Source organism: Peromyscus eremicus, chromosome 18, assembly GCF_949786415.1.
Source record: "Peromyscus eremicus chromosome 18, PerEre_H2_v1, whole genome shotgun sequence".
Taxonomy (NCBI): domain Eukaryota; kingdom Metazoa; phylum Chordata; class Mammalia; order Rodentia; family Cricetidae; genus Peromyscus; species Peromyscus eremicus.
In genome coordinates, this window is record NC_081434.1 from 1174857 (window position 1) to 1190035 (window position 15179).

General features: G+C 43.3%; 3 protein-coding genes across 3 annotated transcripts; 1 reads left to right on the top strand and 2 right to left on the bottom strand.

Moving 5' to 3' along the window:
* The first annotated feature begins 217 nt into the window (after positions 1-217).
* Positions 218-1156, top strand: LOC131895331 (olfactory receptor 6C4-like). The gene has a single exon (XM_059245774.1). The coding sequence runs from the start codon at positions 218-220 to the stop codon at positions 1154-1156; it is 939 nt and encodes a 312-aa protein (XP_059101757.1).
* Positions 1157-2245: 1089 nt separating this feature from the next.
* On the bottom strand, positions 2246-4009 carry LOC131894830 (actin, cytoplasmic 2-like). Its single transcript, XM_059245129.1, has one exon. It carries the CDS (start codon positions 3942-3944, stop codon positions 2817-2819), a length of 1128 nt encoding a protein of 375 aa, XP_059101112.1. The 5' UTR covers positions 3945-4009; the 3' UTR covers positions 2246-2816.
* A 9910-nt stretch (positions 4010-13919) lies between these two features.
* Positions 13920-14858, bottom strand: LOC131895348 (olfactory receptor 10P22). The gene has a single exon (XM_059245787.1). The coding sequence runs from the start codon at positions 14856-14858 to the stop codon at positions 13920-13922; it is 939 nt and encodes a 312-aa protein (XP_059101770.1).
* Positions 14859-15179: the final 321 nt, after the last annotated feature.

Consider the following 15179-nt stretch of genomic DNA (forward strand, 5'->3'; position numbering starts at 1 on the left):
TGCTCTCAACAAAGATATAGGATGCACATTTTAAGAGAGATTTTGTGAAGGGCAAGTTTCAAACCAGCAGACATGGTTTTTGGATCACACAGAACAGATAGATTTCCTAAAAACAAACTTTCAGGAGAACTCTGAGACTTCCTCTCTGTACTGCTAAGCTCAGTTCACCTTCATCACCCATTTCTCTCTTTCTCAGCTTCACAGGGTATCAAAGTAGATGATGAAAAATCAGACTTTCAGTGAATTCATTCTCCTGGAACTCACAGATGCACCAGAGCTTCCAATATGTGTTTTCCTGTTTCTCCTCCTCACATACATTCTCAGCATTATGGGAAATCTCATCATCATCATCCTCACACTGCTGGATTCCCACCTCCAGACACCCATGTACTTCTTCCTCAGGAACTTCTCCTTCCTGGAAATCTCCTTCACATCCACTTTTACTCCTCGAATACTTGTCAGCATCTCTACAGGAATTAAGACCATCAGCTTTGCTGGCTGCTTCACTCAGTACTTTTTTGCCATCTTCTTTGGAGCCACTGAGTTTTACCTTCTGACTGCCATGTCCTATGACCGCTATGTGGCTATCTGCAAACCCCTGCACTACACCACCATCATGAGCAACAGGGTCTGCACCCTGCTGGTCCTCTGCTCTTGGCTGAGTGGCTTCCTAATCATCTTACTCCCAATCATCTTGACCAGTCAGCTGGACTTCTGTGCATCCAATGTGCTCAATCATTATTACTGTGACTATGGACCCCTCATAGAAATAGCTTGTTCAGACACAAGGCTGCTGGAACTCTTTGATTTTGTCTTAGCAGTTGTGACCTTGATAGTCACCCTGGTGCTGGTGATTCTCTCCTACACTCGCATCATCAGGACCATTCTGAAGATCCCTTCTGCACAGCAGAGGAAGAAGGCCTTTTCCACATGTTCCTCCCACATGGTTGTCATCTCCCTCTCTTATGGAAGCTGCATCTTCATGTACATAAAGCCTTCAGCAACAGAAGGAGTTGCCTTCAATAAGGGTGTGGCTGTGCTCAATAACTCAGTTGCCCCTTTACTGAACCCATTCATTTACACTCTAAGGAATAAGCAAGTAAAACAAGCTTTCAATGATGTGATCAGAAAAATAATGCATCTTTATTCATTTTAATGGCCTCAAAATAAATGGAAATGTTGGGTGACATTCAGGCTATGCCTCCTCTTTGCTGAAGTGAATTCTCAGGGAAGCTTGGTGTGAGCTAGTGTCCACAGCCTGTTTCAAACCAGTTCAAGAATTTCTGTTATCTACCTTTAAAGAATGAAAGAAGGGAGCTGGAGAGATGGCTCAGATGTTAAGAGCACTGTCTGCTCTTACAGAGGTCCTGAGTTCAATTCCCAGTAACCACATGGTAGTTCACAACCACCTATAATGAGATCTAGTTCCCTCTTGTGGCTGCAGGTGTACATGCAGGCAGAACACTGTGTACATAATAAATAAATAAATCTTTTTTAAAAAAAGGAATGAAAGAGGCAGAAAAATTATCTTGGCAGACTATATACAGAATACAACTAGTTAAAATGCTTTTGCCTGTCATGAATTGGAGGATCAGCCTAATGACTGCACCTGTATTATTTCAATCATCATCTCTTAACTCCTCAGTTGATAATTATCAAAAATGCAAATACACTGTGTCAGAAATTGCTACCTCTTTCTCAGAAGAGATTATTATACTATGCAGAATATTCATTTCTAGATCACTTTTCCTTGGGCTTTAAACAATTCATTTCTAGAGTTTCTTACTCTGATAATTCTTAAAATTGCCTCTATGGTTAATGAGATGGCTCCGCAGATAGAGTGTTGGCTTTGAAAATCTGAACCTGTGTTCAGATTCCCAGCACTTATGTACTAGCTGGGCATGGTGGCTTACACTGTAAATCTAACATGCAAGAAAGGGCCAAAGACAAGCTGATTCCAGATATTCACTGGTCATTGGCCTAAAAGGTAAGCCACAGGTTCAGTGAGAAATCCTCTCAAATAATAAGTTGGCAAGCCATTGAGGAAAGACATCAGATGTCAACATCTGGCCTCCACATCCTCACATATTGGCAAGTATACACACATATACACACACACACACTCACACAGAGAGAGACAGAGACAGAGAGACAGAGAGAGAGACAGAGAGAGCCCAATTTTTTAACATTATTTATTTTATTCTTTTATTTCACAAACCAAATTTTTTTTTTTTTTTTTTAAATTAAAAGGATGAATACATTTACAGGTGTCAATGCAAACTTTCCCAACTCAAGGCAAGTAACAACCCATGGCGGTCAGGAGGGAAAACACCAGAACGGAAACTGGGTCCTAAGGCTCGGACTTTCCCACCGTTAGACCGGCAAGACGGAAGTGGTAACTGGTTCAGGAACCCTTGCCAGCCTCGAGAAATCCTGGAAGTCAGCTGTTGGTTTTAATACCCTGCACAGATCACTGCATGGTGCTTCACAGATCCACCAGGCTGGGGATTTCTCCTCCGCAGCTATGCTCACCCCAGCCACCAAGTGACCGAGCCACATGACTAAGGACTAAATCAAGATATGCACAGGGTATTAAACATATACCAAGGGAACAGTTAACTTGAATACAAGGTCAAAAATCAGCAACAAGTTCTACGATCCAGTGCTGATATTGGATACAAGCTTCAAGGACAAATTTCTTTTCAAAGGCTTATTCCAGTTTCATGAGGCTAGCATGAGGTGTGTACATTTGCCAGGGCAAATTGATACTTCAGAATTAGCTCATGCAGCAGATGCCTGGCACCTGCTCAGTCCATCTAGAAGCATTTGCGGTGGACGATGGAGGGGCCCGACTCGTCATACTCCTGCTTGCTGATCCACATCTGCTGGAAGGTGGACAGTGAGGCCAGAATGGAGCCGCCAATCCAGACTGAGTACTTGCGCTCAGGGGGAGCAATGATCTTAATCTTCATTGTGCTGGGTGCTAGGGCCGTGATCTCCTTCTGCATCCTGTCAGCAATGCCGGGATACATGGTGGTTCCACCAGACAGCACTGTGTTGGCATACAGGTCCTTGCAGATGTCCACGTCACACTTCATGATGGAGTTGAAGGTGGTCTCGTGGATGCCACAGGACTCCATGCCCAGGAAGGAGGGCTGGAAGAGCGCCTCTGGACACCGGAAGCGCTCATTGCCGATGGTGATCACCTGCCCATCAGGCAGCTCATAGCTCTTCTCCAAGGAAGAGGACGATGCAGCAGTAGCCATTTCTTGTTCAAAATCCAGGGCAACGTAGCACAGCTTCTCCTTAATATCACGCACGATTTCCCGCTCAGCCGTGGTGGTGAAGCTATAGCCCCTCTCAGTCAGGATCTTCATGAGGTAGTCTGTCAGGTCCCGGCCAGCCAGGTCCAGACGCAAGATGGCGTGGGGCAGGGCGTAGCCCTCATAGATGGGCACAGTATGTGTGACCCCGTCACCAGAGTCCATGACGATGCCAGTGGTGCGCCCAGACGCATACAGGGACAGCACCGCCTGAATGGCCACGTACATGGCTGGGGTGTTGAAGGTTTCAAACATGATCTGCGTCATCTTCTCTCTGTTAGCTTTGGGGTTCAGGGGGGCCTCGGTCAGAAGCACTGGGTGCTCCTCAGGGGCCACACGCAGTTCATTGTAGAAAGTGTGATGCCAGATCTTCTCCATGTCATCCCAGTTGGTGACAATGCCGTGCTCGATAGGATACTTCAGGGTCAGGATACCTCTCTTGCTCTGGGCCTCGTCACCCACATAGGAGTCTTTCTGGCCCATGCCCACCATGACGCCCTGGTGTCGGGGGCGCCCGACGATCGAAGGAAACACGGCCCTGGGGGCGTCGTCGCCAGCAAAGCCAGCTTTGCACATGCCGGAGCCATTGTCAATGACGAGTGCGGCAATTTCTTCTTCCATTGCGATCGGCAAAGGACGGGGAGACGGAGCAGCGAAAGCACACGCAGCGCGAGTCGGCGGCGGAGTGTGAGCCAAATTTTTTTAAAGATCTCCAGTAAGCATAATTTTTTTAAAATGTGGCTTCAACGTATTCACTCGGTGAAAGCTTGCTGTGCTCTGAGATTCATGTCTAGAATAAGCACATCTTGTGTTTTCAGTTTCAGTTTGTCCTGAGATGTTCCATACTCACAAAAAGCAAAGCTGTGTATAAAAAGTTTGTCAAGTCAAAGTTTCACCATGCTAACAAAAAAATTAAATTATACTTTCTGTTGACATTTCCATTGTTTTCCAAGTATTTTATGACATGTTTTCACTGAAATATGGGTTTCCCTAGTTGTTAACATATACTACATGGAAAGAGGTTTTGTGGATTAAAGTTCACAGAGTCATGTAAGAATAGTTATAATTTTGATAGACAAAAATTGATGAATAAGTTCTCAAGATTTCAAGATAATTCAGCATCCAGGAAAAAAAGCAGCTTTACTGAAAGTAATTGATTTTCCTAAGGCATATTCTGATCACATTCCCTAAACTCCTCTCAGATCCTCTCTACCTCCCATTCATTCAACTCCATACCTTCTTTCTCTCTTTCTTTAGAAAGCAAATAGTCAAACAAAAAGACAAACCAGAGCAAAACAGAAAACAGACAGACAAACAAAGAAAAGAAAAAACAAAAACAAATAGAAAGCATGAGAAAAAACATATACCATGCAGATACACACACACCATGCACACAAACACGCAAAATCAACAAAAACACAAAATCAGAAACCATAATAAATAAGCAAAAGACAAGTAAGGTAAAAACAAAAAACAAAAAATCAAATCAATCATTATGAGACAAAAAACCAAACCTCCAAAAATACAGCTGAGTTTGTTTTGGGCTGACCATCTACTGCTGGGCATGGGTTCTCCCTTAAGTGTGGTTTGCATACCCAATGAGACTCTTCTGGAGAAAACTAATTTTTCCTTTGTGAATCGTTGTCACAGTTCTCAGTAGATGCAATACAGAAATCAAGGAAATTAGTCATTTTGAAAGAGATATTATATTAAATGATGAGTTTTTTTATTAAGAGAACTTTTTATTTTATACACCAATCAAAGGTCCCCTTCTTCCCTCCTCCTGCCCCCCCCAGGCTCCCCCTCCCAAACTACCCCCTACAAGAAAGGCAAGACCACCCATGGGGAGACACATCCAGTAGAGGCAAGTCTCAGCCCCTCCCCTTGCATCAAGGCTGCATGAGGAATCCAATCATACGTAGTGAGTTCCAAAAAGCACCAGGGATGGATTCTGATCCTACCGCCAGGGGGGAGAGCCCAATTTTTTAAGACATCTCTTTAAACATCTTGCAAAGTCATTTCCTATTATACAGCATTGGGTTTCATGAGTACTCCCAAGAACATTTCTAACTGTTTCCTGAGAACAAATTGAAAACTGTTATGATGGAATTATCTGGACTCTTTTTAAAGGAAGACTCAGAAAAAGAAACTTACCGGCAATCTTGGCAGTAATAGAAATCTGCTAAGTGACCACGAAGCAAAGGCATGCCTGAGATTTAGAGAAAACATAAAAGATGATTTCTGCAGAGATCAGGATGAGTATTAAGGATGCTCTGCCATGATCTACGATATCCACAATACCCAGCATTCAAAGACTCTTGAGGGTCTAAGTAGGTGACCCAAAACCATAGTTTCTCAATCATTGAGTGAGTAATATACCACCCCAGGTACTCCCTCTTGTTCATTCTGAGGAAATAATAGATTAAAACACCTTTCTTTTTTTTTCCAGGAGCTGAGGGCCGAACCCAGGACCTTGGGCTTGCTAGGCAAGTGCTCTACTACTGAGCTAAATCCTCAACCCCCAAAACACCTTTCTTAATATATTCGCTTTATATGTTACTAGGCTTCATAAAAATATTTTCATATTCATGCACCCATACTGTATTAAGGTTTCTGTTGCTGTGAAGTGACCACGGCAACTCTCACAGAGGAAAACATTTAATTGAGAGAGCAGCACACAGTTTCAGAGGTTTAGTCCATTGTCATCATGGCAGGAAACATGGCAGCTGGGAGTATGGCTCAGTGCATGCAGGCATGGTGCTGGAGAGAGAGCTGAGAGTTCTACATCTTGCACAGGCAACAGGGAGTGAACTGAGACATTGGCTGTGGCTTGAGCATATATAAGACCATAAAGCCTGCCCCCACAGTGACACACTGCCTGCAACAAGGCCACACCCACTCCAACAAAGCCACACCTCCTCATAGTGTCATTCCCTTTGGGGGTCATTTTCTTTCAAACCACTACATTCCACTCCCTGGCCCACAAAGGCTTGAAGCCATATCATAATACAAAAATGCATTCAGTCCAACATCAAAAGTCTCTGTGGTGGTTGGAAAGAAAATGGTCCCCAAAGTGGCACTATTAGGAGGTATGGCCTTGGTGTAGGAAGTGTAGCACTATGGGGACAGGCCTGAGGTCTCTTTGGCTCAAGCTTCCCTCAATGTAACTGTCAGTCAACTTCGTGTTGCCTTCAAGATGTAGCAATCTCAACTCCAGCCCCATGTCTGTCTGTACACCACCATGCTTCCCATTATGATGATAACGGACTGAACCTCTGAAACTGTAAGCGAGCCCCCTCAATTAAGTGTTTCTTTTATAAGAGTTGCTGTGGTCATGGCATCTTTTCACAGCAATAAAAACCCAAACTAAGACAGTCCCATAGTCTACCATAGTCTCCACAATGTTTAAAAGTCCAAAGTTCAAAGTCTCTTCAGAGATGCATACAATGTCTTAACTGTAATCCCCTATAAAATCAAAATCAAATACTTCCAACATATAATGGCACTGGAAAAATATTACTATTCCAAAATGTAGGGAAGGATGCATAGTGAGAAAATATCCAAAGAAAGACCAAAAACCAGATGGGCAAATGCCAAAAGCTGAATCTCCATATCTGATGACAAAACACTCCTCAGATTTCCAACTCCTTTCACCTTGGTTGACTGCAACTTCTTTCTCTTGGACTGGTTCCACTTCCTGTTAGCAGCTTTCCTCAGCAGGTATCCATGGCTCTGGCACCTCTAATATCTTGGGGTCTCCAAAGCAATCAAGGCTTCAGCTTTACAGCTTCACACTGTGGCCTCTCCATTCAGGAACACCGTGACACATGCCTGGCCTCAGCAACTTTCCTTAGCTGAGGAGGCAAATTCCATAGCCCCTTTCTTCTATCCTTAAAGCCAGAACTGTGTGGCCAAAGATTCCAAGTTCTGATGCTTACTGGGGCCAGAACATGGCTCCCTTGTTCAACTACATCTTCAATAACTTTCTGTTTTCAGTGATTTCCTTCACTGCCTAAGCTTGGCTGTCCTGAAACTAGATCTGTAGACCAGGCTGGCCTCAAACTCAGAGACCTTTCAATTATATCTTCACCAGATTTCTGGTTTTGATGGTTACCTTCACTTCCTAAGCTTGGCTGTCCTGGAACCTGCTCTCTAGACCAGACTGGCCTCAAACTCAGATCTACCACTCTCTGCCTCTGGAGTGCTGGGATTAAAGGCATGCACCACCACACCTGTCTCTAAGCTTTTCTTTAATTCCTTTTTACAAGTTGGAAATGTAGCAGTGTGGGATCTTGTCCTGAGGTCACTGCTCCCTTTATTCCATTTCTTAATCTGCACTTTTCTATATGAAATAAAACTTGAAAATCACTCAGAAGTGTCCAGAGCCTCTGACAGGAATTCCTGGACATCTTTCACAGGGACTATAAAACCCTAAAATGAAGGAGATGCTCCACAGCAGGAGAGACCAGAGCTACCCTGTCTGCCTCTGTCTCCCTCCCTCTCTCCATCTCTGTGTCTGTTTATCATTCTCACTCTCTTTTCAACATCTTTTCCTTTTTCCCAAACCCAGCAACACAACAGGTGAGCTGGGTTAAACAAGTGCTGTTTGTGACACTCTATGGTCTCAGTTTGGACATACACAGCAATAGCACCTAGTAAATCCATTCCAAAACTCTTATACTGTGACAGCAATTCCAGTGCAAAGTCCAAATAGAAACTACAAAGGAGGGCCAAGTCTGAAGGCTTACAACATGTTCATATAAGAGTTCACATTCTCAAGGCATGACATCCAGAGTCTAGATACAAGTAAGTGGGTGCATGGCTCCCTCTAGTGGGACATCGTGTTCTTGCAATATTACACACACCTTGCTCTATGGCTTTTAAAGATAATAATTATAAAATACTTTAAATAAAAAGGTTAAACAACTTAAAGTTCTCCTGTGATTGAATCACTGCTTGAAGAATCACCTAAGCAAGCATTGCTCTCAAATGCAGACTGTTTCACTTTTGAGAAAATGTCAAACATTGCCTACCTCTTTGCCTGCACAAAAACCAATCCACAGGAGGGGATCAGAGGCTTTAATGTACAACTTAAAACTTTGAAACTGCTAGGGAGAATATAAGTAAAACACTTCAATATATAATTATGGGAAAGTACTCTAACAAGGGCTCCAATATCACAGGAAATCATCCCAAGAATTGAGAGAGGGCAATAGATTAAAGTAATTCCACACAACAAAGGAAATTATCACAAGTCTCCTTTTTAAAATAGCCAACTATATCTCACACGGGAGATTGATATCTAAGATATATAAAGAATTACAAAAGTCAAATACAAAAAAATTATCAATACAATCAATAAATGAACTAATGGAGTATACAGTTTTCAAAAGAAGAAATACAAATGACCAAAGGGGTACTTGAAAAATGTCAAACATCCTTGGCCATCAAGGAAATACAAATTGAAATTGCTTTGAAATTCCACCTCACCTTAGTCAGGATGGCTATCATCAAGAAAACAAATGATGACAGATTCTGTCAAAGTTGTCAGGAAGGAAGAATCCTGACGCTGAGGATGAGAGTGTAAGCTGATGCAGCCACTGAGAATCAACAAGGGGCCTGTGTTATTTCCCTGAACAGCAAACAGCCATGTAGAGATGGCAAGGTCTATGTCAGCTTGCAGTTCAAGATACCACAGTCTATCATGACAGAGGAGGCAAGATCAGCAAAAGGTAAGATAGTAAGAATAGTAAGATAAGATAAGAAACAAAATCATAAATGAATCACTAAACTACAGAAATGTAAACCATCAGAAGATCTTGTAAAATATTATACATCAACTAATTGAATCACATAGAAGAAATGTACTATCCACCAAGACTGGCCTGGGGCAAAATGGTATGTCTAAAAAAAAAAAAAAAAAAAAAAAAAAAAAAAAAAAAAAAAACCTGTGGAGTGTAGGGAGATGGTGTCAGTAACAGAAAGTCTCCTAAGAAATAAAGGATAGATGTTTGAGGTTATTAAGTGTCAATTACCTTTATATGGCCTTTGGGCATTAAACATGTGTCCTGAAATGCCACACTGTATCCCATAGTATGTATGATTGTATGTCAAAACAATAAGTTAATATTAAGACTATAAAATAAGGGCCATTGAGATGGCTCAGTTGTATGCCATCACAGTGCTCCACTCTTCCATCAAAAAAATGTTCCCATTTTTACATAGCGATGACCCATTGGGACACCACAATGGTGCATTCTGATATTACAACTTGACTGTAACAACATTATGATATACTATTTCATGGCACTGAATCTGGTTCCCAGGACCCACATCAAGTAACTTACAACTGTTGTAACTACATGTCTAAGGGACCCTCTGCAGGCAACTGCACTCCTGTGCTGACACAGACACACACACATATACATAATTTAAAAAAAAATCAATCTTTAAAAATATTCTCTTTTATGTAACAATGATCGATCATGCCATTAGAGATACATTTTAATATCACAGTTCAACTACAGTGTCACGATGTTCACTTTTATCATCACAATGCTCCATGGTGTCATCACAAAATATTTCATTACTCAATGGTGCACTGTGGATTCAAAGAGCCAATGTGACCTCACAATGCTCTCTCATGACATCACAATTCTCAATTTTGTCTGCATGATACTCCATTCTGCCATCACAATGCTGTTTCATTACACAACAGTGCTCAGTTTTCTGTCACAAAGATGCATTGTGATAACACGGCTCAACCATGATATCACAATACAATGCCTTCACAATACTCAACTGTTTTTAGATAACAATGTCCCATAAACCATCACAGTGATGTGTTTGAAATCACAGCTCCATTGTGACATCAAAATGCCACATTCTGTATTACAGGGCTCAACCTTGTCTTCACAATCCTTCCTTATGCCACCACAATGCTCCATGTTAGCATATCAGTGCTCAGTTGGGCCATCACAGTGGTGCATTGTAGTATCACATCTCCAGTATGACATCACAATGCTCCAATGGGCCAATACAATACTGCAATGTGACATCACAATGCACCATTGTGCTGAAACAATTTTTCATTGTGACATCATAGCTCCTAAGTGAGGTTCTTCACTGTGACACCACTAGGCTCCATTCAATGTCAATATGATGTCATCACACCACATTCTGCCCTCACAGTCCTTCATGTGCCACCACAATCCTCCATTTACATAACAATGCTCATCGTGATATCACAACTCCTTTGTAATCTAACAGTGCTCCATTGTAGCATCATAGTGCTGCACTGTGATGTCACTGGTTCTACTGCTATATCACAATGATCTGTTGTGCCATTATAACTCTCCACTTTATATGGCAAAGCTCATTTATGCCATCACATGGTGAATTTTGACATCACAGCTCCACTCTAACATTAAAGTGCTCCATTGTGACATTGAATCATCAAATTTGCCATCAAATGTTACACTGTACCATCAAAATGCTCCATTGTGTCATCTCAGACATTGTGTCATCACATTATGACATCACAACACTCAACTGTGCCAACATGAAGCTACCTTGTGATATCACACTCTATCATGACATTAGGATGTTCCACATTGACAACACAATGTTTCATTGTACCATCACATTACTTCATTTTTATATGAAAGTGCTCAATTGGGCCACTACAATGGTGCATTGTGACATCTCAGAACCATTTTCACATCTTAATGCTCCATTTTTTCATAACAATCATCAACTTTGCCATCACAGTAGTACATTTTGGCTTCACATCTCCACTATCATATCACAATGTTACATTGTGACATCATGTTGTTCCGTTTTACTTTAACATTGCTGCATTGTGCCATTGAAGCTCCCCTGTGAAACCACAAGGCTCAATATTGCCTTTGTGATGCTGCTTTTCAGCAAAGATAAAATTCCAGATACCATGTCAGTGCTCTACTGTGACATTACCTTAGTCCCAACTGAATGCTCCATTGTTGTATCACAATGTTCCATTACTGCCATCAGGATATATCAGGGAAGGTGGCACAGATAATAGGCAGGTATGATCTGCTAGAATCCCCAGGGAATAAGCTAAGGAAAGTAAGATAACAGTTATCAAAAAGAGGTGGGTAGCAGTTTAAACTCTGCAGTTTAGTAAAATGGGAAATTTTACAAAGTAAATGGGGTAGGGGGATCAAGTTTGGCTAAGAGGAATTGGCAGGTATGAGGAGCTAGTTCTCCCAGTGAGAAAGGGTGACTGCAGCCATGATTAAGACAGAGAGCCTCAGAAAAGCAGTATAGTACTTAAGTAACAGATTCTTTAAAGAGAAAAAAGAGGAGGAAAAGTTGTGCAGAGCATCGGCAAAAAGAAGACTGGTGCCGGAAAAACCTCTTCTCTCACAGGAGCAGCCGCCAGGTGCTCTGTCACCCCAGATCCACGAGTCACACTCACGGGAAACTCAGAGCAAGTGTCACAAGACTACAGGCAGAAACATGTCAACAGAAAAACCTCTAAATAGGGGAGAGAAACTGAGTCAGAATCATTGAATCACACAGAATTCGTTGAACTGGAAACCTGGTCAGAGCCAAAGTCTGCAGGGGAACAGAGACAAGGATTCCAAGCACCATGCTGGAGGACTGCTTGGAGGAGGGACCAACATTCACAAATGGATTCCTGTAGGACCACCCTGAGTTGTGATGAGTACCTATGACCTGACTTCATGACGGATAGCTCACCAATGGGACCAGCATCTGTGACCCCACCTTGCAAAGAACTATCTAGAAGAATGATAGACATCTGAGAGCCTCTTAATATCCTTCTGCTTCACTTTTTGTTCTCTCTCTCATTGTTAACAGTAGCCCTGCCATGGCCTGGATGCTCTCCTGTCTTGAAATTTCCTCCACCAAACCGATTAGTCCATCAACCTTTCAATTCAGTCCTCACTCATGTTCTCAGGACACTGGCAGAATGAAGCCAGATTCTTTCCCATATGATCGTATACATGGCCCCAGCCCAGTTCCCATGGAGTCTGCACTGGTTGTTTTTCCTGTTGTTGTTGTTGTTGTTGTTGTTGTTGTTGTTTCAAAATGAAACAAGCTATGTATTCATCCGGAAGAAGAAACCTCAGTTGAGAAGATCCCTCCATTAGATTACCTATTGGCAAGTCTATGAGGGCATTTTCTTGATTATTGATTTATGGGATGCCCAAGCCAAATGGGGGTGGTGCCACCCTGGTCAGGTGGTCCTGGGTTATATAAGATCACAAGCTGGGGAAACCGTAGCAACAAAGCCAGTAAGCAAAGTTCCCTCATGTTTCTGCTTCAGTTTTTGCGTCCCGGTCCCTGCCTTGGGTTTCTACCTGGACTTCCCTTCATGGTGAACTGTAAGCCGTAAGATGAAATAAATGAACCCTTTCCCTCCTAAGTTGCTTTTGGTCATAGTCTTTACCAAAGTGATAGAAACAAAACAGAGTCCTTGTTCCCCTGTGAAACATCATGAGCTGGGTCTCCCACCAGAATGGCTTCTTGAGCTCTGCTTGTGTCAATCAAGGGATTTTCTATCCCAAAGTTTCCAACTTCTCTGTATTCTCCGAACAAACTAGTTCCAAGAGCTCTAGAACTGCATGGTCAGGTTTTTCCCAGCAGTACCCCCACTTATTGGTACCAAATTTCAATATTTTTTACGTTTCCTGTTGTGATTAAAAAAAGGGGGGGTCCACATAAAGTAAAAAGTAAGTTAGAAAATGAACATAAAGAGGCAGGAGAGATGGCTCAATGGTTAAGAGCACTGACTGCTCTTCCATAGACCCCGGGTTCAATTCCCAGCATTAGCATAGCAGCTCACAACTGTCTGTAATTCCTGGACCAAAGGACCTGACACCCATGGCAAAACATATAAAATTTAAAAAAAGAAAACACTGTCATTTCAAGAATTGAAAGCCACATCAAACTTCAGAATAGAGGGGGGAAGGCAGTATGTGTCCTCTACCTGAGACAAAAGGAGGGAATAAAAGGCATTTCTTTCAAGACAACTGGAAAGAAAGTTAAGTGGAGAACACCATCATCTTAAGAGGGTCCAAGGAGATAGGGATCACTCAGGAGACAAGCAATTAAATAGACCAAGGCTACAGCAATACAAGCAAGACTTAGGAGCTGAATTTGCAAACCAGCCAGTCCCTGTCCCTGTCCCTTACCGGCATATGGGAATGATGTCAGAGAGAAAGGCTTACAATAAGAACTCACTGGCAGAAGCAGGAAGATGAATGTCTCAAGAGCATAACCCCAGGAAGGCACTAAACCTCAGCCATGACCAGGAATCACATCATCACACAAGGTTATCAAGGTTATGCCTCCCCTTGACCTCCATTCCAGTCCTCAGCTCTGCTCTTATCATGAAGCCCAGTCAAAGTCTTAAGACCAGGTCCCAGAAACAGCTCTGAACAATACACCTGTGTCTTGGATGCTCATGGTGGGTGGAACACACCAATGCACAACAGACTGTGCCCTGTGGTCTCAGCTTCTCTTTTTCCTTGAGAATGTCCAGGGCTCAGGCCCTTAGATCCAAAATCTTGGGAGGAAGGTGGAGTATGGTCAAGGACCCCCAAGGTATCTCTTCATGAGCCGCCTCATGGCCCCGATGACCTCCTTATTCCTCAGAGTGTAAACAAAAGGGTTGCACATGGGGGTGACAACCGTGTAGAAAATGGAAAGAATCTGGTCTGTGTCCCCAAGAGAATCTGCCTGGGGCCTCATATAGGCAACAGTCCCAGTCCCAAAAAAGAGTATGACCACAAACAGGTGGGAAGAGCAGGTAGAAAAGATCTTTTGACGTCCCTCAGATGTTGCAACACCAAGTATAGTGGCAATGATACAGGCGTAAGAGGCCACAATCAATGAGAAGGGTGTGAAGATAAAAGCTACCGTGATGAAGAGATTCCCCACTTCACCCCAGAAAGTGCTTGCACTGGCCAGTCTCAGCACAGGCAGGATGTCACACAGGAAGTGGTGGATGGTGTTGGCACCACGGAAAGGCAAAGTGAAGATGAAGACAGAGTGGGTGGTGCCAGTGATGATGCCCGCAAAGTAAGAGGCCCCCACCATGATGGCACATGTTCCCTGGTTCATCAGCGTGGTATAATGTAGTGGAGAGCAGATGGCAGCATACCGGTCATAAGCCATGGCAGCGAGTAAACAGCATTCGGCAACGCCAAAAAGGGCAAAGAAGTACATCTGAGTGAAGCAGCTGGCCCGGGCGATGGTGGGGCAGGAAGACCGGAGGTCAGCCAACATCCTAGGCACAATGGTGGTGGTGTAGAGGATCTCCACCACGGAGAAGTGACGCAGGAAGAAGTACATGGGGGAGTGGAGGGCAGAGTCCGCCAGCGTGAGGAGGATGATCAGAGAGTTGCCCAGCAAGGTAACCACATAGATACACAGCACACCCCAAAACAGATGGCCCTGAAGAAAGCCAAAGCCCGAGAACCCCAATAAAATGAACTCTGTTACTTCTGTACCATTGTCACCTCCCATGTCCCCAAAGCCAGACTAGAAAAAAGAGGGGCCAGAGAGGGGTAGCCGGCCAGAAACCTTTGCAGCAGTAAGGATGAAGAGTCGTCCATGAGAGCGGCTCAGCTTGCTGAGAAGGAGGAGGAGGATGAGAAGGATGCTGAGGAGGATGCTGAGGATAATGATGAGGAGGATGCTGAGGAGGATGTTGAAGAGGATGCTGAGGAGGATGCTGAGGATAATGATGAGGAGGATGCTGAAGAGGATGCTGAGGAAGAAGATGAGGAGGATGTTCAAGAGGATTCTGAGGAGGAAGATCAGGAAGATGCTGAGGAGGATGCTGAA